Raw genomic sequence first — 27,077 nt, 5'->3', positions numbered from 1 at the left:
AAGGACCCCCTCTTAGAACTGAGATGCAGGGAAATTACTGGCAATTGTGGCAATGTAGAATGGCACCCAGTTGGCACTTAGCAGTAAACAAGGCTGAACACAGACAGAGCAATGGGCAACAGGGAAGGAGAGCTGAAAGTGACATGCAACCAGTACCTCAGGAGCCTCAGGACCCACACCAACAGGCTCAGGAACAGTTATTACCCTTCAACCATCAGGCTCCCGAACCAGACTAGACAACTTCGCTCACCTCAACACTGAACTGATTCCACGACTATAAACTCACTTTCAAGGACTCTACAACTCATGTTCTCAGTATTGTTTATTTATTATTATTAATATTATCTGTTTTTGTTGTATTTGCACAGACATACAATCAGAATCAGGTTTAATATCACCACATGTGTCGTGAGATTTGTTGTTAGGTGGCAGAAGTACATTGCAATACATAAAAAGTAAGAACTGTGAATTACAGTAAGAAATATATATGTGCATATGTATATGTATTGTATACAAGTTAAATAGTGCAAAGAAATAGTGAAGTAGTGTTCATGGGTTCAATGGCCATTCAGCAATCGGATGACAGAAGTGAAGAAGCTGTTCCTGAATCATTGAGTGTGTTCCTTCAGGCTTCTGTACCTCCTCCCTGTTGGTTGCAATGAGAAGAGGGCATGTCCTGGGTGATGGGTCCTTAATGATGGATGTGTGTCTTCTTTTCCATGTTGGTTGCTTGTCACTGTTTGTGTGTAATTTTAGACTGGTTCTATTGTATTTCTTTGTTCTATGGTGAATGCCTGCAAGAAAATGAATCTCAGAGTAGTGAGGTAAGGTGAGGGCCTCTGTCGGTCAGAGCTGACCATGGCTATTGCATGAGTTGATCATGGATCTAGATTCTCAAGCCTGGGCAGTACGATATAGAGAGTAAGCTTCCCTTCTCCATACATCTAATGAATAAAAAGGATTGGCAGAGATCGATACAGTCTGGTATCAGCAGAGTTGCGGGAGTTGCCAGTCAGCATTGAACTCAACATAGGACTGCCTTCGGGACTCCAGCTCCGGATTTTTCTCCCCAGGGTTTACTCCTGAAGCCTTCCCCATGAGTGGGTATGGCCACAAGGCAGTGGAGGTTTGAGATCAGAGTTTTCTTTCTCCTAGATGAACTGCCAACCATGGCTGACAGGCCCCATCTGCCCAAAACATCTGGTCTTAAGGTGCTAATAACCCACCTTTGCCCCTTCTGCTGTCAGTAGCAACTGTTCCACCGGCTTAGGTACTAAGCCACACGTGAAGGTCAGGAACTGGACTTGGTTCTCAGAGGCTATTTGAGATGTACATCATTGGGAACGTTTGATAGGTAGTGGGAGCTTCTCCCTATTACCACCCCCACCTTAAGGAACCTCAGGGTGGTATTTGGTGACATTTACTTATTTCGATAACGAATTTACTTTTGAACCTTTTTGAACTTTTTGAGGACAGATGCTGTGCAAAATGATCACCTATCCACCTTCTATTTTGATCATTTCGATGAATTCAGCAATCATTGTGAAAACACTTTTCCTGATTTCAATGAAGTTCCAATCCAGATCAAGGGAATGTAATCATAAAATTGGAACACGATTGAACAATTCTAATTTTATGATTGTGTTTTCTTGTACTAGATTCCTTTGGAGGAAAGATTTTCCATTCTCAAAACTATCCATCCCTCTTTATGATTTTTAAGGAACTCCTTCTCATAAATTCAAGGAAATCTTGAATCTAATGACGGAAAATGCTCAGCAGGTCAGACTGCATCTGAGTAAAGGGAAATATTTTATATTTCAGGTCAAGGATCTTTCTTTGGAACCAGGGTTGCTAAGCTTTTTTATACCATGGACCCTGACCATTAACTGAGGGGTCACCCCTGATCAGAACTGAGAGAGCAAGAGAGAGGGAAACCTGATTTCAAAGGTTCAAAATGTGTAGCTTTTTAACATTTTTGGCTTATAGTTATTTCATAGTCATTTTCTCCACATGCCAACTGATATGAAGTAAAGCATTCAGTCCATGCTGTCTTCTTGTTGCTGTCATCAGGAAGGAGATACCAGGAGCCTGAGGTCCCACACCAGCAGGTTCAGAGGTTCAGGAACAGTTATTACCCTTCAACCATCAGGCTCCAGAACCAGCATGGATAACTTCACTCTCCTCAACACTGAAGTGTTTGCACAAACTACAGATTTGCTTTCAAGGATTTTACAACTGCTGTTCTCAATATTAGTTATTTATTATTATTTGTTTCTTTTTGTATTTGCACAACTTGTCAGTCTTGCATTTGTGTGCAGATGTTCATTATTGTACTTTGTTCTACTGTAAATGCCTACAAGAAAATGAATCTCAGGGTAGTAAATGGTCTCATGTCTATACTTTGATAATAACTTTACTTAGAACTTCGAAAACATCTACACACCAGGCCCAGTTTTTTAAAATTGTTTTTTTTATGCATTGCTACAAACCAGCTACAAAGAAAACCCAACAGCAAAATGAGAATTAGTACAGTGTAAAATAAACATATTAATAGTATAATTCATAACAATAAGGAAACGACACCCAAATAAAATCATATAAAGTTAGTAACCTCCCCTCCCTCCCACTAAGAAACTCCAGGCCAACTATTATAATATGTAAAAAAAAATGAAGAGAGCTTTCAACCAAAACTGTAAATATAAATTTAAAAAAAGAGTAACAATGCCTACTATGAAAACTATAATGTAATTTCCATCAAAAAGAAACCATAAAACTTAGAGGGAAAAAAGCTGAAAGTAAGGGATAAAAAGAATAAGCTTAATCTAAAGAGGAGTAATAAAAATAATCAAGAAAAGTCCCCACACCTCATGAAATTTTATGTCTGAATTAAGAAGTGAGTAATGAATTTTTTCAAGATCTAAACAGATCTAATATAATTAATCCATTGAGCATGAGAGGGTGGGGTAACATCTCTCCACCTAAGGAGAACTAACCGTCTAGCCCGGGGGTCGGCAACCTGCGGCTCCCGAGCCATTTGTGGCTCTTTCACCTCTGTGCTGCGGCTCCCTGTGGCTTTGGGAAATAATTGGTCAGTATTTAATTAAAATGTATTTTATGTTAGTTTGTTAGCTTTTGAAATGTAATTCTAAATTTGATGATTATGGTGATCTTGTACAATCTAAGTGTGGCGACACATTTCCTGGCACATCCGAAACGGCTCACAATTAGCCAGCATTCCGGCTAAGGGAGATAGCCTACGGGGGTTTGTGAGTACGCGTCTTTTGCAGCATCTGCGTCCATGGGGGCTGGGTTGAGGGAGGCTTAAAAGCAAGGCTGTTTAGTTCAAATAAAGTTATTCGACTGCAGTTTACTGACTGCGTGAGCACACCGCTACAACGTGTTTTTATCGCTATTAATATACGTCACCACTGCCAATACCTGACACCCGCCAGTGCGCGATTTCTTTAATTTTTCGATCCAAGGTAAGCCAACTATGGAGAATTCTAAAAAAAGAAAAGTGACTGAAGAAAACAGAACGTTTAATGATACGTGGACAGATTCATTTGCTTTCACTGTTAATGAGAAACTAGCAAACAACAAAAAGTCAAATGTCGCAAGGCATTTCCAGAATAAACACGCAGCCTTTGCTCAAAAATATCCGGATGGAGATGAGAGAAAAAAAGCCGTTTCGGAACTGATGCGGAAGGTTGATCTGAGCAAAAATCATTTCCAGAAATGGATGAAGTCTGGAAAATCAACGACATACGCCAGTTATATTGCCGCTCAGGAAATAGTCAGGCACGGGAAGCAGTTTACAGATGGTGAATATATAAAAGAATCTTTCATTAAGATTTCAGAACATCTATTCACGGACTTTAAAAACAAGAGTGAAATTGTGCAGAAAATCAGGGATATGCCCCTCTCTGCAAAGACTGTCAAAGACAGAACCATAAAAATGGCAGAAGACATCACAAGACAGCAAATTAAAGACATCAATTCAGCTGTGGCCTACTCGATTGCCTGTGACGAGTCTAAAGACAAAGGTGATATTGAACAAATAGCGGTGTTCTGCCGGTATGTAAACTCTGCCGGGCCACAGGAAGAACTGATTGAGTTGATACCTCTAAAAGACCAAACACGGGGGGAGGACATCTGTGAGGCTGTCTTGAATTGTTTAAGAGTCAAAGGAATAAAGACCACCCATCTGGTGTCAGTAGCTACTGATGGGGCTCCGAATATGACGGGAACGCACAAGGGATTTGTGGCTTTACTGCAGAAGTCGCTGGACAGAAAGCTGCTGACTTTTCACTGCATCTTGCACCAAGAGGCACTGTGCGCTCAAACATTTCCTCCGGAATGCACAGAAGTAATGGATGTTGTCATTCAGATTGTCAATAAAATAATGGCAAAAAGTTTAAATCACCGTCAATTCTGTTTGTTACTGGACGAGCTGGAAAGCGAATATTCTGATCTCCTGCTGCACAACAAAGTCCAGTGGCTGTCAAGAGGGGAGGTGCTGAAACGCTTTGTCGCGCGTCTGGAAGAAGTGAAAACTTTCCTGGGCAGCAAAGGGCTCACCTTTCCTGAGCTGGAACAGCCAGAGTGGCTGGAAAAGCTACACTTCATGGTAGACATGACAGCGCACCTGAACACGCTGAACACAGCTCTTCAGGGGAAAGGACGCCCAGCCCTGCACATGTTGGAGGATGTCTTGGCATTCGAGCGCAAGTTGACAGTGCTTGCCAGAGATTTACAGAAAGGCACTTTGTCTCACTTCCCCAATTTGAGAGAGTTCGAACAAGCTCACGACATGATAAATTCGGAGTATTTACATTCTGCAATCATCGCAATGCAAACATCGTTTGGGAAACGCTTCTGTGAGTTCAGAGAGGAAAAAAACACATTATCCTTCCCGGTCACTCCCTTAAGCATCGATCCATCCCTACTGAATACGACTGCATTGGCAGGTGTGAGTCAACCTGATCTTGAGATGGAACTGGCCGACATAGCCGACAAAGACATATGGGTGTCCAAGTTTAGACGCTTGACAGCAGACCTTGAAGATGTTGCCCGTCAGAAGGCCGTTCTTGCTCAGAATCACAAATGGAGTGATATTGAAAACCTTCCAAAACCGGACAAACTTGTGTTCGAAACATGGAATGCTATGCCCGACATTTATGTAAACATGAAAAAGTATGCGCTTGGAGTCCTGTCGATCTTTGGATCCACATATGTATGTGAGCAGGTGTTCTCCAACATGAACTTTATTAAAAACAAACATCGCGCACGCCTCACAGATGACAGCTTGCGATCCTGTGTAAAGATGAAGGTGACGTCATACAGCCCTGATGTGCAGACGCTGTGCGCTGAGGTCCAGGAGCAGAAATCCCATTAACCAAGTATGATAAATATTTTAATTGCCTATTATTTTATGTATATTCATATTTTTTCATTGTTCAGTGAAATAGTCCTTTTATTTTTCAGGCTGACAGCTGGCTGATGTTATTTTTGGTTTGCTGCTGGCGGAAAATTTAAGTTCGGCGTTTTTCATAAATACAAGAAGGACTCAAATAGACATTGAGTATTTTACTTAAAAGTAACTTTCAACCCAACGTCTTTTTTTCGGAGTTCAAAATGTTTTTGTTGCATGCAGAAATGTAATTTCGTTTTCTCTGCAGGAGTTCATCAATTTCATAAATGCAACACATTATAGTTTGTTTATACATAGCATAAAGGCAAAAAAAACGTTGTATGCAGTGTTATTTCATTTTAAATGTCAAACGGGTTTTGCGGCTCCCAGTGTTTTCTTTTCTGTGGGAAACGGGTCCAAGTGGCTCTTTCAGTGGTAAAGGTTGCTGACCCCTGGTCTAGCCAAAAGAGAGGCAAAAGATAATGTTCGACATTTAGTCGAATTCAAATGCATGTCTGCCTCACCGAAGGTACCAAAAAGGGCAATCAGAGGATTAGGTTCTAAGTGGTAATTAAGAACATGAGATAAAGATAAAAAAAACTTCTCTCCAAAATTTCTCTAAACTAGGACAAGCCCAGTACATATGGATAAGAGAAGCCGCGTCACCTTTACGCTTGTCACAAACAGGACTAATGTTGGGATAAAACTGCGGCAATTTAGTTTTACACGTGAGAACCCTATGTACAACCTTAAACATAGAACATAGAATAGTACAGCACATTACAGGCCCTTTGGCCCAGAATGTAGTGCTGACCCTCAAACCCTGCCTCCCATATAACCCCCTTGCTTCCTAAACCTCATGTATGCTGCCTTCTTCCACCTGACTAGATTTTCCACCTCACTTGTCACCCATGGTTCTTTCACCCTACCATTCAATAGACAATAGGTGCAGAAGTAGACCATTCAGCCCTTCGAGCCTGCACCACCATTCTGAGATCATAGCTGATCATCTACTATCAATACCTGGTTCCTGCCTTGTCCCCATATCCCTTGATTCCCCTATCCACAAGATACCTATCTAGCTCCTTCTTGAAAGCATCCAGAGAATTGGCCTCCTTTGCTAATTCCATATTCAGTTCATGCTCCCAAGCAGTACTAATTTTATCAAAGGGGGCACACCTCAAGGTTACTAATTTATCATGAATAAAAGATATTAAGCCTTTGTCCAATGGATTAATACAAAGAAACAGGTCCACAACGTTTTTCTCAGGCATCTCACAATAAAGGGTTAATGAAATGTCTAATTTGAAGATATCTAAAGAAGTGGGAATTAGGTAGATTAAACTTTACAGAGAATTGTTGAAAAGTTGCAAAACGATTATCTATGAAAAGATCTTCAAAGTGCCTAATGCCCTTTCTGTACCAATTGTGAAATGTTAAGTCTTGCATAGAAGGTAGGGGGAAGATGATTATGTAAGATAGGACTAGAGAGAGAAACCATGAAGGCAATTAAATTTTCTAAACTGAGCCCATATTCTCAGAGTGTCTAATAAGAGTTTTAACAATTAGTTTAAGCAAGCGACAAGGAAGTGCAGATCCAAGAAGTGCGGAAATAGAGATATTCTTAGTAGAGTTCAACTCCATTGCCACCCATTTTGGACAATCAGACTGATTATGAAAGAAGGACCAAAAAGCAAGACAGTGAATATTAGCTGCCCAATAATATAAACGGAAGTTAAGTAAATGTACTTTAAACTTTGAATACTTCCTTCACAAATTCAACTATCATGTTTCAAAGTGATCAATTAATCTGTTTGCTGTTAGTCTCATGCACCTGAAATGATGGATTACTTCATTGATCCTGGTCTTTCAATTAACCCTGGTCTACACTTAAATGTTACAGATGATTTATTAAAAAGCAAAATTCAACTGAAGAAAATTATGACAGAGTACAGCACTCTTTGGGACGAATGGATTAATCTGTAGAAGTGCTTTGGGTCTTGAGGTGATGCAAGATGTAACACAATATATAACTTTCTTATAACTGGTACAGTAATTCAAAATGCTCAGCCAACAGGCTAGTTACATTTTGCATATAGTTAGTAGATAGGTCCTTGATTAGTAAAGGCGATAAGTGTTATGGTCAATGGGGTTTGTGTTGGTGCGTAGCCAAGTGAGTTAAGGCTTTGGGCTAGCAATCTGAAGGTTGTTAGTTCAAGCAAGCCTCAGCCGAGGCAGCGTGTTTGTCTTGGAGCAGGGCACTTAACCACACACTGCTCCTGCACGTTTATAGCCCAGTTAGCTAGAAACAGTGGCAGTTAGTGCAGTATGGACAAGACAAGATGGAATGGTGGGCAAGAATGGCCCAGTTCTGCTCCTATGTCTCATGGTTTAAGCATTGCCTTTTAAAGCTTACGTGGCATTGCTCTGACACAGTGAAAACAACCACATTATTTTTGAACTGATGCTCCAAATTATTCAGCAGCTTTTGCTGGAGATATTTGACCCTTTTGTTTTCCCGGCTCTCAAAGAAGCTCGCAGAAATCTTTCTTCGGGCTCGCAAGGCATAGGCTTCCAAAAACACTGTAATATAGACAATAAAATAGAGCAGGCTGACAACACAGATGATATGGATATCTGGAGGAGAAGCCCGAAATACACATCTATCTGATGTAAAGGTGAAATTCCAGGAGAAGAGAGTTTTGTTCTTCCAGGTTCTCATTGAATTAACAATTTCTTCCACTGGAGTCCCTATAGTTACCTGAAAAAGACCAATTCATGTTTAAAATTTTGACATAGGGAATCTACCAGACAGAAACTAGAAAGAAATTTTCACATTTTTATCCCAAATTACATAGAGCATTACAGCATAGTATAGACCTTTTGACCCTCAATGTAACCCACTCTAAGATCAATCTAACCCTTCCCTTCTACTTAGAATTCCATTTTTCTACCATCTATGTGACTGCGTAGGAGTGTCTTAAATGTCCCTAATGTATCTGCCTCGTCCACTGCTCCTGGCAGTGTGTTCTAGGTACCTACACACTGTGTGTAAAAGATACCTCTGTGGCGATCCACTTTCTGCGCAGGCGAACCGGCCAGTGCGCGGGGGGAGACTTTGGTAATGCACCTCTGATGTCATTTCCGCCCGGAGAGGGCGGGCGCCAGGGATTTAAAAGCCCTCACCGCAAAGTTTGAATAAACTAGTCTCGAAACTACTTACGACTGCGTGTCGTTATTTCAGCGCCGTGTGTAGCACATCGCTACATTGGTGACCAAACGGGATTTGGACCAAAGATGACCGACTCTTCATCTGTTCACGCAGTTTCGCTACAACTGCTGACTTTCTGGACGCTGCGACCACGTGTGTGGTTTAGCCAAGCAGAAGCCCAGTTCCAGATTCAGCAGATATCCTCTGATTCCACGCATTACTACCACGTGGTGAGTGCCCTTGACCAGGAGATGGCCGGCCAGGTTGCGGATTTCATACAGTCGCCCCCGGAAGAAGGCAAGTATGAAGCATTCAAAGCGTTGCTCATTGGGACCTTTGGCCTCTCACGGCATGAGCGGGGTGTCCGCCTGCTTCACCTGGACGGCTTGGGAGACAGACTGCCGTCAGCATTGATGAAGGAGATGCTGTCCCTGGCTGACAGACTCAAGCCCTGCCTCATGTTTGAGCAAGCGTTTCTAGAGCGACTGCCCGAGGACGTACATCTGCTGCTGCGACACAGATTTCAGCAACCTCCGGAAGGTGGCGGCCCGGGCAGACGTGCTGTGGAAAGCCAAGAGGGAGAGCGTGGCGTCTGTCGGTCAGATTACCAGGCCACGTGCCCAACAGGAGACCAGACCAGGCTCGGCAGGGGGGTGCACACAACACAGAGACAGGAGTGAGGAGGCCAGTGAACAGTGGTGTTTCTACCACCAGCAGTGGGGCACAAAAGCCCGCTGTTGTTGCCCGCCCTGCAAGTGCCAGGGCCAATTGCCGCTAATGACTATGGCGGCTGGCCACCAGGACAGCCTCTTGTACATCTGGGATAAACAGTTGGGATGCCGCTTCTTGGTGGACACCAGAGCGGAGATCAGCGATGGGGTACGACACCCGCAACAGGAAGCCAGGACCCACCCTGAGGACCGCAAACGGCAGCACGATACAGACCTATGGCACCCACACAGTGCAGATGCAGTTCCGCGCCAGCCGGTTCATGTGGGACTTCACAACCACTTCTGGGGGCAGACTTCTTGCGAGCTCACAGCCTGCTGGTTGACTTGCAAGGGAAAAGACTGATACAGGCCGAGACTTTCCAGACATTCTCCCTGGGCGAAGCCAAGTTGCCGGCCCCACACCTGGACTCCATCACGCTGTCGGACAACAAATTCACCAGAATCCTGGCGGACTTCCCATCGATTCTGGCACTGCAGTTCACGGCAGCCATGCCCAGACACGGGGTACAGCACCACATCCTGACCCAGGGACCACCCCTCCACATCCACGCATGAAGGCTCCCCCCGGAAAAGCTCCGCCTGGTGAAGGAGGAGTTCAAGAGGATGGAGGAATTGGGGATCGTATGGAGGTCCGACAGCCCATGGGCCTCCCCCCTGCACATGGTGCCCAAAGCAGCCGGGGGTTGGAGACCATGCGGCGACTACTGCAGACTGAACAAGGCTACCACTCCAAACCGCTACCCCGTGCCACACATACAGGACTTTGCAGCAAACCTGCACGGGGCAAGAATCTTTTCCAAATGTAGACCTCGTCTGGGGATACCATCAAATCCTGGTGCACCCTGAAGACATCCCCAAAACAGCACTCATCACCCCGTTCGGCCTGAAGAATGCCACACAGACGTTCCAGCGGCTAATGGACGTGGTGGGACTTGACCTGGACTTTGTGTTCATCTATTTGGACGACGTCCTTATAGCCAGCAGTTGTCATCAGGAGCATCTGTCCCACCTCCGCCAGCTCTACTCCTGCCTGAGTGAGTTCGGCCTCACGATCAACCCGGCAAGGTGCCAGTTGGTCTCGATGCCATTGACTTCCTGAGCCCCAGGATTACCAAAGACGGGGCAACACCTCTACCCGCCAAGGTAGACACGATCCGCCACTTTGCCCGGCCCAACACGGTCAAAGGCCTACAGGAGTTCGTTGGTATGGTGAACTTCTACCACCATTTCCTCCCCTCAGCAGCCCGTATCATGCGCCCTTTGTACACCCTGATGTCGGGTAAAGACAAGGACATTACTTGGGACGAGGAGGCCGCGGCCACTTTTGTTAAAGCCAAGGAAGCCTTGGCAGATGCCGTGATGCTGATGCACCCCAGAACGGACGTTCCAACCGCCCTCACGGTGGATGCATCCGACACAGCAGTCGGTGGGGTGCTGGAGCAGCTCATCGAGGGGCGCTGGCAACCCCTGGCATTCTTTAGCAAGCACCTACAACCACCCAAACTCAAGTACAGTGCTTTTGACCAGGAGCTGTTGGCACTGTATCTGGCAATCCGGCACTTCAGGTACTTCTTAGGAGGCAGGCTGTTCACCGCGTTCACGGACTACAAACCGTTGACCTTCGCGTTCACGAAGGTGTCCGATCCCTGGTCGGCTCGCCAGCAGCGACATCTGTCCTACATCTCCGAGTACACGACGGACATCCAGCATGTCTTGGGAAAGGACAACATCGTGGCGGACGCACTCTCCAGAGTAGCTGTCCAGGCCCTGTCTCTGGGGGTGGACTATGCAGCACTGGCGGAGGCACAGCAGGCAGACGACGAGATGCCCAGCTACAGGACCGCAGTCTTGGGTTTGCAGCTGGAGGACTTTCTCGTAGGCCCAGGTGAGAGGACCCTCCTGTGCGATGTGGCTACCAGCCAACCTTGCCCCATCGTCCCAGCAGCCTGGAGGAGGCGGGTTTTCGACTCCATACACAGTTTGGCGCACCCATCTATCAGGACAACTGGCCGGCTGGTCTCCAGCAAGTTCGCGTGGCACGGACTTCGCAAGCAGGTCAGTGAATGGGCCAGAATGTGCGCGCAGTGCCAAACAGCCAAGGTGCAGTGGCACACTAAAGCCCCGCCGCAGCAGTTCAAACCCACCCACCGGAGGTTCGACCACATTCATGTGGATGTCGTGGGCCCCCTACCAGTATCCTGAGGAGCGCGGTACCTCCTAACAATGGTAGACCGGTTCACGAGGTAGTCAGAGCCGATTCCTGCATCCGAGCACTGATCGCAACCTGGGTAGCACGCTTTGGGGTACCGGCCCACATTACCTCCGACAGAGGCGCCCAGTTCACCTCCAGCCTGTTGGGAATGCAGCTACACCATACAACTGCCTAACACCCACAGTCGAACGGACTGGTGGAACGCTTCCACCGTCACTTGAAGTCGGCTCTCATGGCCCGCCTGAGAGGACCTAACTGGGTGGACGAGCTTCCCTGGGTCCTGCTTGGAATTCGTACAGTGCCCAAAAAGGATCTGCACGCCCGTCGGCCGAGTTGGTGTATGGCGCACCCCTGGCCAACCCGGGAGAGTTCATACCAGCCCCAAGGGGGCAAGAGGAAGAACCCGCAGCAGTCCTGGACAGGCTACGCGAAAGGCTCAGCAACCTGGCCCCCGTACCAACTTCACAGCACGGACTGACCCCAACCCATGTACCCAAAGACCTGCAGAACTGTAAGTTTGTGTTTGTACGAAGGGGCGGACACTGGGCACCGCTACAGCGGTCGTACAAGGGGCCATTCAAGGCGATCAACAACAACGGGTCCACGTACGTTCTGGACATTGGGGGGAAAGAGGAGGTTTTCACGGTGGACCGACTCAAACCAGCCCATGTGGCCTTGCCGCGGCAGAGAGGCAGACCTCCCAAACAGAGGCTGATCCAGACTGTGGACATTGTGGGGGGGGGGGGGGGTGTATTGCCGGTTCTGGGGGAGGGTTATGTGGCAACCCACTTTCTGCACAGGCGAACCGGCTCACAAAAAGCCAGTGCACGGGCGGAGACTTTGGTAATGCACCTCTGAATTCATTTCCGCCCGGAGAGGGCGGACGCTAGGGATTTAAATGCCAGCGCCGTGAAGTTTGAATAAACGTCTCGAAATGACTTACTGACTGCGTGTCGTCATTTCAACGCTGTGTGTCGCACATCGCTACACCTCTGACATTTCCCCAATGTTTTCCTCCAATTACTTCTCACTTAGTCACCCTCTCCCACCTACCAATGCCCCCCTCCTAATTTCACCTATCACTTGTCTTCTTCTTCAGCCTTTTCCTTTTCCACCAATCCCCTCCCAGCTTCCTTTACCTCTTCCACCAACCATCTCCTAGCTTCCTGACCTCTTACACCAATCCCCTCCCAGCTTTCTTTACTTCTTCCACCAGTCCCTTCCCAGTTTTCCATTTCATCCCCCATCCTCTCACCCCCCCTCACCTGTTCTCATCTGCCAGCTTGAACTCTTTCCTCTCTCCCCATCTCCTTATTCTGGCTTCTTCCCCCTTCCTTTCCAGTCTCAAAGGGTGTCAGCCCGAAACACCGACCTTCCATTCCTCTCTATAGATCTGCCTGGACTGCTGAGTTCCTCCAGCAGTTCATGGGTGTACCTTAACATCATGCCTTCTCATACAATCCATTGCTGCCCAGGGAAAAAGATGCCAGCTGTCCACTTTATCTATATAACATATAACCATATAACATTTACAGCATGGAAACAGGCCATCTCGGCCCTTCTAGTCCGTGCCGAACGCTTACTCTCACTCAGTCCCACCTACCTGCACTTAGCCCATAACCCTCCATTCCTTTCCTATCCACATGAGATTCCACCTTCAGGGAATAATGCACCATTATTCCTAGATCACTGTTCTACTGCATTCCTCAATGCCCTACCATTTACCATGTATGTCCTATTTTGATCATTCCTACCAAAATGTAGCACCTCACACTTATCAGCATGAAACTCCATCTGCCATCTTTCAGCCCACTCTTCTAACTGGCCTAAATCTCTCTGCAAGCTTTGAAAACCTACTTCATTATCCACAACGCCACCTATCTTAGTATCATCTGCATACTTGCTAATCCAATTTACCACCCCATCATCCAGATCATTAATGTATATGACAAACAACATTGGACCCAGTACAGATCCCTGAGGCACATCACTAATCACCGGTCTATGCATGTGTTATAAACAATCTTGTTCTCATGTTGTTCTACGATACCATTTTGTGTTCATGTTAGAAGCAGCATGTAACTTCAGGGACAATCACAGTGACAGGCTGTGTGAGGCAGAGAGTCATTCATTCATTATATGCCATGTTGCATTGTTAGGGTATATTCTGGAGTTATGGAAAATAGCAAATATTAACTTCAGCAGCAACCAGTCTTCAGATCTGAATGTGGATTGTGGTTTGAATTTAAAATGCAACTCAGAACAGTGGTCTTTCTGGGGCTGGAGTCTGGGGTCGACTGCAAACCAGGAAACATCCCATTGACCTGAGGTGTCTGCATATGCATGAAAACAGTTTACAGATAGCAGTGATTAACATTCAATCTGGGGTGTCTGGAGTGTTGGTGTGAAGATTTAGGTGTTTGAAAATTGTGTGTAACTCAAAGGAAGCATTGTCAACCCAAAGATTTGAAGTAAATGACATTAAGTAACTATTGAAACTGTATTGAGTTACCATTGGTCTTAAGGGTATAAAAATGTGATGTACTTTGAGTTTAGGAGCCCTTTCTGAGAGTGTCTCCAGTATGATACCTGCTCATGTGTTGAATAAAGACTTCTTTATCCACCAGCTTCAGTGCCTCCCAGTGACTTCAATCGCAGTCACAACAGTATAACATGGGCAATCATGGTCTTTCCATGAGTAAGAGAGAATCTGCAATTGCTGGAAATTCACACAAAATGCTGGAGGAACTCAGCAGGCCAGAGCATCTATGGAAAAAAGTACAGCTGATATTTCTGGCCAATACCCTTCAGCAGAACCCTTCCGTGACCATGATTGTTTTTGGCAAATTTTTCTATGGAAGTGGTTTGCCATTGCCATCTTCCGGGCAGTGTCTTTACAAGACGGGTGACCCCACCCATTATCAATACTCTTCAGAGATTGTCTGCCTGGCATCAGTGGTCACAAAGCCTGGACTTGTGATATGCACCGGCTGCTCGTACAACCATCCACCACCTGCTCCCATGGCTTCACATGATCCTGATCAGGGGGCTGAGCAGATGCTACACCTTAATCAAGACTAGTAGAGGGAAGGAGCATCTTACTCTTCCTTTGGTAGAGATGTCACCCTGCCACCCAGAGGCAGAGATAGGAATGTTATGAGTGGATGGAATCATTTTGAATTGTTTGTCTGCTTTCATATACAGAGCAAGGAAGACTGAAAGTGGCTGGAAATCAAGAGCATTAGCGACTGTATGTATTTTTAGAGAAATTGCGATCCTACCCCTTCTACCAGTTTCCCAATGTGAGTTTGGGAGGAGGTATTTGGTAGGAGTGAAGAACTAGAAGTTCTAGATCATTTCAGGCCCTATTTTCACTTATCTTCTAAACAAAATACCACAAGATATGAAATATTTACCTTCAGGTTAACAAAAAGTCTATAGGTCAGACTCAACTATCCAATAATATTGGAAGGATGATTTCCCAGGTTCTGCTTTGGGTTGAGGGGAGCAAGAGAGGTGCACTTAAGTCTGTACACATTGTACAGAGAAAATTGGCAAAACTATATGAATCTCTCCATGCAGTTCCTGACTTTTTATTTATTTGATTAATTTATTTATTTATTGAGATACAGCGTGGAACTGGCCCTTCCAAGCCTCTGAGCCTTGCTGCCCAGCAATCCCCCAACTTAACCCTAGCCTAATCACCGGACAATTTACAATGACTTATTAACCTGCCAACTGGTACGTCTTTGGACTGTGGGAGGAAACTGGAACTCCCATGGGAAATCAGGGAGCACATACAAACTCCTTACAGGCAGTGCCAGGAATTGAACCTGGGTCACCTGTACTATAAAACGCTGTGTTAACCACTATGCTAACATGCCACCCCAATTCTGCATGGCTTGTCCCTCTTTTGTGTTCTCTTCCCACACAGGCACATAGGAAGAGAAACTCTTGGCTTGCAGATGGGAATTTCTATTTGGCTAACAGTTGAAAATGGAACTTCTGCAAAATTATAGAACGTAGAACTTAGCACTTTGTCTTCAGCACACGGTGATCTTTTCTCTAAAATTAATCTAACCCTTCTCTCGCACATAATACTCCATTCTTCCTTCATTCATATGAATATCTAAGAGTCTCTTAAATGTCCCTTAAGTATCAGCCTGTAACACAGGAGTTCCCAACTTGGGGTCCACGGACCCCTTGTGTAATGGTATTGGCCTATGCATTAAAATGTTTGAGAACCCCTGCCCTAACACCAACCCGGGCGGTGCATTCTAGACACCCAGCACTCTGTGTGAAGAAGCTTACTTCTGACATCACACCCCTTAAAATTATGCCTGTTCGTAATAGCCATTCTTGCCCTAGGAAATAGTGTCTGGCTGTCTACTCGATCTATGCCTCTTATTATCTTGTACACCTCTATCAAGTCACCTTTCATCTTCCTTCGCTCCAATGAACAAGTCTGAGGAATACGGGATACGTCTGTATAGTATTGTTCATCACTTACTACCCCTACAAAGAAGGCATGGCTGCAGCTATATTCCATTAGAGTTTGAGAATATTTGGTATGTCTCCGAAAAGGCTGGAAAATTTCCACAGATGTACTGTGGAGAGCTTTCTAATTGAGTGAATCACCATTTGGTATTGGGGGGGGGGGGTGTGGGTACTGCATAGCATTGAAGAGCTGTAAGACCAGTCAGCTTGATCATGAACTCTAGCTTCCGTAGTATCCAGTACATCTTCAAGGAGCGATGCCTTAAGAAGGCAGTGTCCATCATTAAGAACACCCCCCATCACCCAGGCAATGCCTTGTTCTCATTGCAAAATTAGGAATGAGGTACAGGAGCTTAAAAGCACACATTTAATGATTCAGAAACAGCTTCCCCTCTACCATCTGACTTCTGAATGGACAGTCAGTCCATGAACATAACTTCTCTATCTTTTTTATTTCTATTTTTGCACCACTTATTTAACTTAACTATTTAATATACACACACTTACCTCACAGAAGCCAGCTGGTGGCGTAGTGGCACCAGTGCCAGACTTTGGAGCGAAGGCTCCCAAGTTTGAATCCAGCTGGCTCCAAACACCTGGGGAGGGATGGGCTCCGCCAGGTTTCAGATGCCCAAGACACATCATATGACAAGCAATCACCAGAAAGATCGGTGCAAAAAGCTTGTCATGATGGCGAGCTTGTCCTGACGACACCCCGACGAGTACACACACACACAGTAATTCATGTTTTCTACTCTATTATTATGCATTGCAATGTACTATTGCTACATAGACAATAAATTTCATGACACATGCCAGTGTAATTAAACCAGATTCTGATTTGATTTACTAATGGATGTAATCAAGTTATAAGATATGACCTATCAGAGAAGACTACACCATACGTTCAACCAGACGTTCTCAACCAAGGATCCACAGATCCCTTGCTTAACGGTATTTGTCCATGGCATAAAAAAGGTTGGGAGCCCCTGCCTTGGATGATAGCTATTCCCAAATCAGTATTATCAATAGAAATGATTCAATTATTATCTTGCAATCTGAGGAAAGTTGTGGTGTGCAAATTTCACTCTTATTATTCTTACACAGAAACACAAGAGATTCTGCAGGGGCTGGAAATCTTGAACAATGCACACACAATGCTTGAGGAACTCAGCAAGAGCACCAAATTTCTTGGTGTTCACCTGGCGGAGAATCTCACCTGGTCCCTCAACACCAGCTCCATAGCAAAGAAAGCCCAGCAGCATCTCTACTTTCTGCAAAGGCTGAGGAAAGTCCATCTCCCACCCCCCATCTTCATCACATTCTGCAGAGGTTGTATTGAGAGCATCCTAAGCAGCTGCATTACTGCCTGGTTCAGAAATTGCATCATCTTGGATCGCAAGATCCTGCAGCGGATAGTGAGGTCAGCTGAGAAGATCATCAGGGTCTTTCTTCCCACCATTACATACATTTACACTACAAGCTACATCCACAAAGCAAACAGAATTATGAAGGACCCCACGCGCCCCTCATACAAACTCTTCTCCCTCCTGACATCTGGGAAAAGGCACTGAAGCATTCGGGCTCTCAAGACCAGACTATCCCAACACAGTTTCTTCCCCCAAGCTATCAGACTCCTCAATACCCAGAGTCTGGACTGACACCAACTTACTGCCCTCTACTGTGCCTATTGTCTTACTTATTATTTATTGTAATGCCTGCACTGTTTTGTGCACTTTATGCACTCCTGTGTAGGTCTGTAGTCTAGTGTAGCTTGCTCTGTGTTGTTTTGACGTAATTCAGTGTAGGTTTTGTACTGTTTTGTGTAGCACCATGGTCCTGAAAAATGTCTCATTTTCACTGAGTACTGTACCAGCAGTTATGGTCAAAATGACAATAAAAGTGACTTGACTTGACATGAAGTCTGGTAGAATCTCTGGAAGGAAATAAACAGGGGAATCCCCTTGACAAGAAGCTGAGCTACTTGACTTAAGAACTTTGTCATGCACTTTGGTAGAAGGAATAAAAGCACAGGCTATTTTCTAAATGGGAAGAAAATTCAAAAACCTGAGATGCAAAGGGATTTGGGAGTCCTCATGCAGGATTCCCTAGAAGTTAATTTGCAGATTGAATTGATGGTGAGGAAGGCAAATGTAATGTTAGTATCCATTTCAAGAGGACTAGAATATAAAAGCAAGGATGTAATGCTGAAGCTTTATAAAACGCTGGCGAGGCCTCACTTGGAGTATTGTGATTCGTTTTGGACCCCTTATTTAAGAAGAGATGTGCTGATACAAGAGAGGGTTCAGAGGAGGTTCACAAAAATGATTCTGGGAATGAAAGGGTTATCATATGAGCAGCAATTGAAGGTTCTGGGACTCTACTCGCTGGGATTTAGAAGAATGTGGGGTTCTCATTGAAACAATCAAATGTTGAAGGGCCTCAATGAGTGGTTGTGGAGAGGATGTTTCCTTTGGTGGGGGGAGTCCAAGACCAGAGGACACAGCCTCATAATAGACAGAAAGACAGACAGACATACTTTATTGATCCCGAGGGAAATTGGGTTTCGTTACAGCCGCACCAACCAAGAATAGTGAAGAAATATAGCAATATAAAACCATAAATAATTCAATAATAATGTTAATCATGCCAAGTGGAAATAAGTCCAGGACTAGCCTATTGGCTCAGGGTGTCTGACACTCTGAGGGAGGAGTTGTAAAGTTTGATGGCCACAGGTAGGAATGACTTCCTATGATGCTCAGTGTTACATCTTGGTGGAATGAGTCTCTGGCTGAATGTACTCCTGTGCTTAACCAGTACATTATGGAGTGGATAGGAGTCATTGTCCAAGATGGCATGCAACTTGGACAGCATCCTCTTTTAAGACACCACCGTCAGAAAGTCCAGTTCCACCCCCACAACATCACTGGCCTTATGAATGAGGGACTTCCCTTTAGAACAGAGATGAGGAGGAAGTTCTTTAGCCAGTGGATGGTGAATCTATGGAATTTGTTGCCACCAGGCCACTGGATGCATTTAAGGCAGAGTTGATAGATTCTTAACTAGTCAGGGTATGAAAGGTTACGGGGAGAAGGCAGGAGTTGGGGCTAAGAGGGAAATGGATCAGCCATGATGAAATGGCAGAATAGGCTTGATGGGCCAAATGGCCTAATTCTGCTTCTATGTTTTATGACCTTATGGTCTTAAGTAAGAGCTTTTAATTCCACCTATCACCTCTCAGCTTCTCGTTTCCTTTCCCTCCCCTACCCACCTACCTTGCTCCTCACTTGGTCTCACCAATCACCTGCCAGCTTGCACTAGTTCCCCTCCCTGACCTCTTTATCTTGACTTCTTCCCCTTCACTAGAGACTGGTTAACTTGTCTTGCGCTGAAAGGCAAGCCCCTGTAACATGGAGGTTGCCTGCATCTGCCTTCTGGATCTAACCGTCTATAAGTGATGCCACTTTACTGCAGACAAGTATAGAGAGACAGTGGAGCAGCTGGTGGGTTGGGGTGAGAAGAACAGCCTAAGCCTGAATGTGGAGAAGACAAAGGAAATCATTGTGGACTTCAGGAAGTTGCTGATAAACCATTCCCCTCTGCAAATATGTGGCTCCCTTCGTAGAGAGCGTTAAGTGTACCAAGTTCCTAGGAGTTTACATCATGGGTTACCTCACCCGGTCCCGTAATATCACCCCCCTGAACAAGAAGGCACAGTTCCTAAGAACATTGAGGAAAGCAAGGCTCTCCCAACCTCATCTTAACTGCGTATTACAGGAGCACCAGTCAGAGTGTCAGCATGACAAGTTGCACCTTCATCTGGTATGGGAGCAGTTGAGTAATGGACCAGAAGTTCCCACAAAGGACTGAGAACAGCGAAGAGGATCATAGTGGTCTCCTTACCATCTATCGGGGACATTTATCAGAAGCACTGCATATGCAGGGCCCTTAGTATTATCAAGGATCCTACCCATTGACTTACTACCGCCAGGCAGGAGACTCTGATGCATAAAAACAAGAATGGTCAGGATGGCAAACAGTTTCTTCTCCCAGGCCACTTGGCTTCTGAACTCCCTGTTGCATCACATTTGAAGTTTCTCTGGTTGATCTGTTCCATATCTTACAATAATACTAATGCACTTTAGTTTGTAAATTTATGTGTGATTCATCTGTAGATTTTCATAATACCTTCATAAGTTATCATGTGTTATGTGTGCTACTATGCTTTACACCCTGGTTCAAAGAAACATCTCATTTCTGTATGTGGTTATATATGTCATATACATTATGCAGCTAAATGACAATACATTGACTTGAACCCGAGAAAACCCACTGGAAATTAAAGCAACACACACAAAATGCTGGTGGAACGCAGCAGGCCAGGCAGCATCTATAGGGAGAAGTACAGTCGATGTTTTGGGCTGAGACCCTTCGTCAGGACTAACTGAAAGAAGAGATAGTAAGAGATTTGAAAGTGGGAGGGGGAAGGGGAGACCCGAAATGATAGGAGAAGACAGGAGGGGGAGGGATGAAGTTAAAAGTTGAGAAGTTGATTGGCAAAAGGTATACAAGGCTGGAGAAGGGGGAGTATCATAGGACGGAGGGCTTTAGAAGAAAGAAAGGGGGAGGGGAGCAACTGAGGAAGATGGAGAACAGGCAAGGAATTATTGTGAGAGGGAAGGAGAGAAAAAAATTAAGAATTAAAAATTAGGGATGGGGTAAGAAGGGGAGGAGGAGCATTAACAGAAGTTCGAGAAATCAATGTTCATGCCATCAGGTTGGAGGCTACCCAGATGGAATATAAAGTGTTGTTCCTCCAACCTGAGTGTGGCTTCATCTCAACAGTAGAGGAGGATTTGCATATCGGAATGGGAATGGGACGTGGAATTAAAATGTGTGGCCAATGGGAGGTCCTGCTTACTCTGGTGGGCAGAGTGTAGGTGTTCAGTGAAACAGTCTCCCAGTCTTTGTCGGGTCTCACCAATATATAGAAGGCCACACTGGGAGCACCGGATGCAGTATACCAGACCAGCCGACTCACAGGTGAAGTGTCACCTCACCTGGAAGGACAGTCTGGGGCCCTGAATGGCGATGAGGGAGGAAGTGTATAGCATTTGTTCTGCTTACAAGGGTAAGTGCCGGGAGGGAGAGTGGTGGAAAGGGATGGGGGTACAAATAGACAAGGGAGTTGCGTAGGGAGTGATCCCTGTGGAAAGCAGAAAGAGGGGGGAGGGAAAGATGTGCTTGGTGGTGGGATCCCGTTGGAGGTTGTGGAAGTTACAGAGAATTATATGTTGGACCCGGAGGCTGGTGGCATGGTAGTTGAGCTCAAGGGGAACCTTATCCGTAGTGGGGTGGCAAGAGGATGGGGTGAGAGCAATGTGCGTGAAATGGGAAAGATGTGTTTGAGGGCAGAGTTGATGGTGGAGGAAGGGAAGCCCCTTTCTTTAAAAAAGGAAGATATCTCCTTTGTCCTGGAATGAAAAGCCTTATTCTGAGAGCAGATGCAGCAGAGACAGAGGAATTGAGAGAAGGGGATGGCATTTTTACAAGTAACAGGGTGGGAAGAGGAATAATCCAGGTAGCTGTGAGAGCCTGTGGGCTTATAGCAGACATCAGTAGATAAGCTGTCTCCAGAGATAGAGAGAGAGAGATCAAGGAAGGAGAAGGAGGTGTCAGAAATGGACCAGGTAAATTTAAGGGCAGGGTGGAAGTTGGAGGCAAAGTTGATGAAGTCAACGAGCTCAGCATGCGTGCAGGAGGCAGCGCCAATGCAGTCATCAATGTAGTGAAGGAGAAGTGGGGGACGGATACCAGTACAGGCTTGGAACATGGACTGTTCTACATAGCCAACAAAAAGGTAGGCATAACTGGGACCCATGCGGGTGCCCATGGCTACATCTTTAGTTTGAAGGAAGTGGGAGGAGCTGAAGAAGAAATTATTAAGAGAGAGGACCAATTCCACTAGATGGAGGAGAGTGTAGAGGGGAATTGGTTTGGTCTGGAATCCAAAAAGAAGCTGAGAGCTTTGAGACCTTCCTGGTGGGGGATGGAGACATACAGGGATTGGACGCCCTTGGTGAAAATAAGATAATGGGGGCCAGGGAACTTGAAATCATTGAAAGAATCCAGAGTGTGAGAAGTGTCACGAACATAGGTGGAAAGGGATTAAACAAGGGGGATAAAACAGTGTCGAGGTATGCAGAGATGAGTTCAGTGGGGCAAAAGCAAGCTGAGACAATGGGTCTACCTGGATCTTGAGTAGGAGATAGAAATGGGAAGTGCGGGTTGTGGGAACTATGAGGTTGGTGGCAGTGGATGGGAGATCCCTAGAGCTGATAAGGTTGGTGATGGTGTGGGAGACAGTGACCTGGTGCTCCATAGTGGGGTCATGATTGAGCGGTAAATAAGAGGAGGTATCAACGAGTTGTCATTTTGCCTCAGCAAGGTAGAGGTCAGTACGCAGACTACAACAGCAGCCCCCCTTATCAACGGGTTTTATGATAAGGTTGGGATTGGTGCGGAGGGAATGGAGAGCAGAGTGTTCAGAAGGAATGAGGTTGGAATTGGAACAAGGCGTGGTGAAGTCGAGACGGTTGATGTCACGTCGGCAGTTAGCAATAAAAAGATCCAGAGCAGGCAGAAGACCAGAGCGGGGTGTCCATGAAGAGGAGGAGGGTTGAAGATGGGAGAAGGGGTCATTGGTGGGGGTGGGAGAGTCCTTGTCAAAGAAGTAAGCTCGGAGATGGAGCTGGCGGAAGAAGAGTTCAGCATCATGGCGTACGTGGAACTCACTGAGGTGTGGGCGAGGGGGGACAAAGGTGAGGCCCTTACTGAGGACGGAGCACTCTGCCTTAGAGAGTGGAAGGTCGGAGGGGATGGTGAAGACCTGGCACAGATGAGAGCTGGGATCAGAGGGGGGAGGAAGGTTGGTAGTGTCAGTGGAGAGGGGAGGGTTGGGGTGAGAGGAAGATGGAGACTGAGGGCCCAGGAGCTGATGATGGGATCTGAGGGAGAGGGGATTGCAGAGTATTGGTGGGGGAAGGGGAGATGGGAGTTCCAAAAGCAGCACGTGAAGACCTGGCCTGGTGTTCAAGGCTGGAGTTACTGTTAGAGGCTACACAATCACAATCAATAAATTGACTTGATTTGACTTGATTTTGTTAATCTGGTTAAAACCAAAAAAAGTGGCTGTTGCTTTTGAGTTGAAAACCAAGATAATGGCCAATGCCTCCAGGAGAAAAGCAGAACCATGAAAAAAGATGCAGTAAAGGAGTCATTACTTTGTATTCAAACCCTAAAACAGCATGTACAGGTGGAATGTCAACTGTCCAACGCAGGATCTCCGATGTGAACGAGAAGATGACAAAATCCGCTATGATGATAATTGCGGATATGGCTAAATACGCGGTGCTGATCACCATTTGCTTGACGCATGCGGCTATTTCATCTGATGACATCTTTAACCCGGTGGATCGGATTAGCTTTTTACTGGCAGTTCGCTTCGGTACATGCCACCCTCTCTTTGGTTGTAGCAGGTCAGTTAACTTGCCAGTTATATACACATTGTCAAACTCCAGGTTTGTCAGGTAGCCTTTGAGATACCAAATGGAGGTGAAGGCCAGATAGAAGAAGATGAAGGCAGCCAGTGCTCGGTTGGTGTACAGAGTAATCTCACTGATTAAGGTATGAATTTTATCAAATTCACTTTGGATATCTTTGCCAATTGTTTGCAATTGGCTCTGGATTGCTGATTGATTGATATCAGAGTTTAATTCCCATTTTGTGTCTGAGTGCTGCAAAACGAACGGCTCCAATTCTTGTAGCTTCTGCAGTTCTTCGACCAGCTTATCCTTGAGATGACTAACAATGCTGGTTGAGTTTCCTAGGCTCTTGACTGAGGTCATCGCAACACACTCAAGGAGCTTGAGAACCATCTTCATGTTGCCCATAATATTGGGTATGATATTGATGGCCACGAGCATGAAGCACGTGGAAAGGAAGAGATCGCGGCCTTGTTTCGTGCCCAATGTGGGAACCACAATGGTGAACGCGCAGCGCACGGGATGGACCAGGAAGAGAAGCAGGAACATGATGATTATGAACACTCCAGTTATGAGTTTACTCACATACCCTTTGTACTTCAGGGATGACAGCAGCCAGTTGTAGAGTAACCCACTGGTGATGGTGGATATGCACAAGCATAACAGGAGGAGGACAAGCAGTTGCTTCCAGCCGCTTGGCGTCGGACTGGAGTAAGCACTCCAGAGGAGCTGCAGGACCTGCTTTGTTTCATTCAGGTACTTTTTCCACCGAGAAGTAGAAGACTTCAAATTGCTGTGTCTGGTGGGAAGAGAAAGGAACACTTTATTTAGAGACACTGTACAGTAATGTGACCTTCCTGCCCAACGAGATCGCATTACACAGTTACACCCACGAGACCAATTAACCTACTCATCTGTCTGTCTTTTCTTTTTGGACTGTGGGGAAAAAACTCGAGTATCCAGAGGTTGAGGAAAATGTGCAAACTCCTTGTGGACAATGGCAGAAATGAACCAGGATTGCTGGTGCTGTAATAATGTTACGCTAACTGCGACGGTCCCGTACTATCCCTGCAACACTTGGACATCTAAAATGTGAGAGCATATAGACAAGTGAAGTAAATGTAAGCCTATCAAGGTCATCAGGTCCCACACCAGATATTGTTTATAATTGTCAATGGCTCCATTTAATATCAGAGAATGTATACAGTATACAACCTGAAATTCATACTCTCCGCAGACATCGACAAAACAGAAGAAAAATCCGAAAGGATGAATGACACAAAGACGTCAGAACCCCAAAGCCCCCTCCCCCTCCCACACACAAGCAGCAGCAAAAGCATCAACCCTCCCCCCTCTCCTCCCCCTACTTGCTCCAGCAGAAGCATCAACCCCCACCACCCACCATGCAAGCAATAGCAAAGCCCCCAGAGACCATTATTTAGGGTTCTTCTAGAGTTACTGTCCATTCCAACACCAACATCCACAGATTCTCCCTCTCACTAACAAGAGAGAGAGAGATCGTTCCTGCCACAGCGAGAGTGAGACCAATAGCTCGCTGTTCCAACGTTTCAGTCTGCAGCGTCACTTATTTCGACAGCAGTGTCCATTGCGATGTCCCAATCTCTTCGCACTTCCTACATCTAACCAATAATGTTGTATGTCTTGCGCATTTATTTCTAATGAGTACATTAATTCAGGCAGTGCCATTAAATTTGGATACTCATTCGGTTGTTCTTTGTGGTTCTTAAACACAAAAGATTCTACAGATAGAAACATAGAAAACCTACAGCACAATACAGGCCCTTCGGTCCTCAAAGCTGTGCCAAACATGTCCTTACTTTAGAAATAACCTATAGCCCTCTATTTTTCTAAGTTCCAAGATGCTGAAATAAAGCACAGCAGCACCTCTACTTCCTGACAATCGAGGCCCCTGACCCCATTCGAAGCACATTCTACCAGAGAGCGTCCTGACCAGCTGTATCACCGTCTGATGTGGAAATTCATGTCTGTATGTATTTGTTTATTTAGAGATACAGTGCAGAATAGGCCTATCCGGCCCTTCAACCTGCACTATCCACTAACCCCTAGCAACCCCCTGTCGAAGACCCTGTTGCAGACTTGATTGCCGAATGGCTTAATTCTGCTTATATAAGACCATAAGACATAGGAGCAGAATTAGGCCATCTTGCCCATCGAGTCTGCTCCGCCATTCAATCATGGCTGATCCTTTTTTCTACCCCGCTTCCCGGCCTTCTCCCCATAGCCTTTGATGCCATGTCCAAACAAGAACCTATCAATCTCTGCCTTAAATGCACCCGATGACCTGGCCTCCACAGCTACATGTGGCAACAAATTCCACAAATTCACCATCCTTTGGCTAAAGAAATTTCTCCACATCCCTGTTTTGAAAGGGTGCCCCTCTATCCCGAGGCTGTGCCCTCTTGTCCTAGACTCTCCCACCATGGGGAACATACTTATCACATCTACACTGTCTAGGCCTTTCAACATTTGAAAGGTTTCAATGAGATCCCCGCTCATCCTTCTGAATTCCGGCGAGTACAGCCCCGGAGCCATCAAATATTCCTCGTACGATAACCCTTTCATTCCTGGAATCATCCTTGTGAACCTCCTCTGGACCCTCTCCAATGCCAGCACATCTCTTCTAAGATGAGAGGCCCAAAACTGTTCACAATACTCAAGGCGAGGCCTCACCAGTGCCTTATAAAGACTCAGCATCCAGGCCCATGTATCTATGGACCTTTAGAACACAAATGGATTTCTGCTTAGGCTGGCAGCGGAACTGTTCTCATACACTCTTTGCCTCTTGTTTTTACTTCAGCCAGTTCCTCTTTGATTCTTTCATAATCAGCATGTCTCTCATGTATTTATAACCCAGCACTTGTCATACCCAGTTGTTTCTGTGGTTTTTTTCTGTCCCTCCCTTGTCGTGCAGGGAGCTCTGGATTTATTTCTTCTTTCTTTGTCCCCCACAGGAATGTTCCTCAAATGTACCTGAACCTTTTCTTTCTCAATGTCAACCTGTTGTGCCATCGCTGTTTTGCCTGTCAACTTTTGATTCCAAGTTACCTCAGGCAGATCCGCTCTAATCTTACTGAAACTGAATTTTCTCCCATTAATTATTTCAACATTGGGTTGCCAACATTTTAAGGCGCAGTTGATAGATTCTTGATTGGTCAGGGCATGAAGAGATACTGGGAGAAACCAGGAGATTGGGGCTGAGAGGAAAAATGAATCAGCCATGATGAAATGCAGACACGATGGGCCAAATGGCCAAATTCTGCTCCTATATCTTATGATCTTATGGTCTTTTTTAAACAGATAACTAAAATCTTATGATATGATTATCACCATTTCAGGAAGGCTCACAGCAGGTAGTTAAAACTGTCCAGTGCATCGTTATATCAGCATATGCAACATCACAGACATACGTACAGAAAGGTGCCAGAAAAGG

The 27,077-nt window shown here is 45.6% G+C and overlaps 2 protein-coding genes across 3 annotated transcripts in view; one reads left to right on the top strand and one right to left on the bottom strand.

Moving 5' to 3' along the window:
• Positions 1 to 27,077, top strand: part of LOC132399922 (uncharacterized) — a 259,665-nt gene that overhangs the window by 207,733 nt on the left and 24,855 nt on the right. The gene's annotated exons all lie outside the window — the stretch shown is intronic.
• The window catches only part of ocstamp (osteoclast stimulatory transmembrane protein), a 35,885-nt gene continuing 14,345 nt past the window's right edge, over positions 5,538 to 27,077 (bottom strand). Inside the window, exons 2-3 of one of the 2 annotated variants that reach the window (XM_059980851.1) lie at positions 23,345 to 24,404; positions 5,538 to 8,171 (exon numbers count right to left, since the gene is read on the bottom strand). In XM_059980851.1, coding sequence (XP_059836834.1) covers positions 7,788 to 8,171; positions 23,345 to 24,404 — 1,444 coding nt within the window. In that variant the 3' untranslated portion in view covers positions 5,538 to 7,787. Of the gene's footprint in view, positions 8,172 to 23,344; positions 24,561 to 27,077 lie in introns of those variants that run through there. The other variant, XM_059980849.1, reaches the window with a different exon arrangement.

The sequence above is a fragment of the Hypanus sabinus genome, chromosome 9 (assembly GCF_030144855.1).
Source record: "Hypanus sabinus isolate sHypSab1 chromosome 9, sHypSab1.hap1, whole genome shotgun sequence".
Classification (NCBI taxonomy): Eukaryota; Metazoa; Chordata; class Chondrichthyes; order Myliobatiformes; family Dasyatidae; genus Hypanus; species Hypanus sabinus.
Note: the sequence above shows the minus strand (reverse complement) of the source record. Positions and strands in the feature narration are given on the sequence as shown.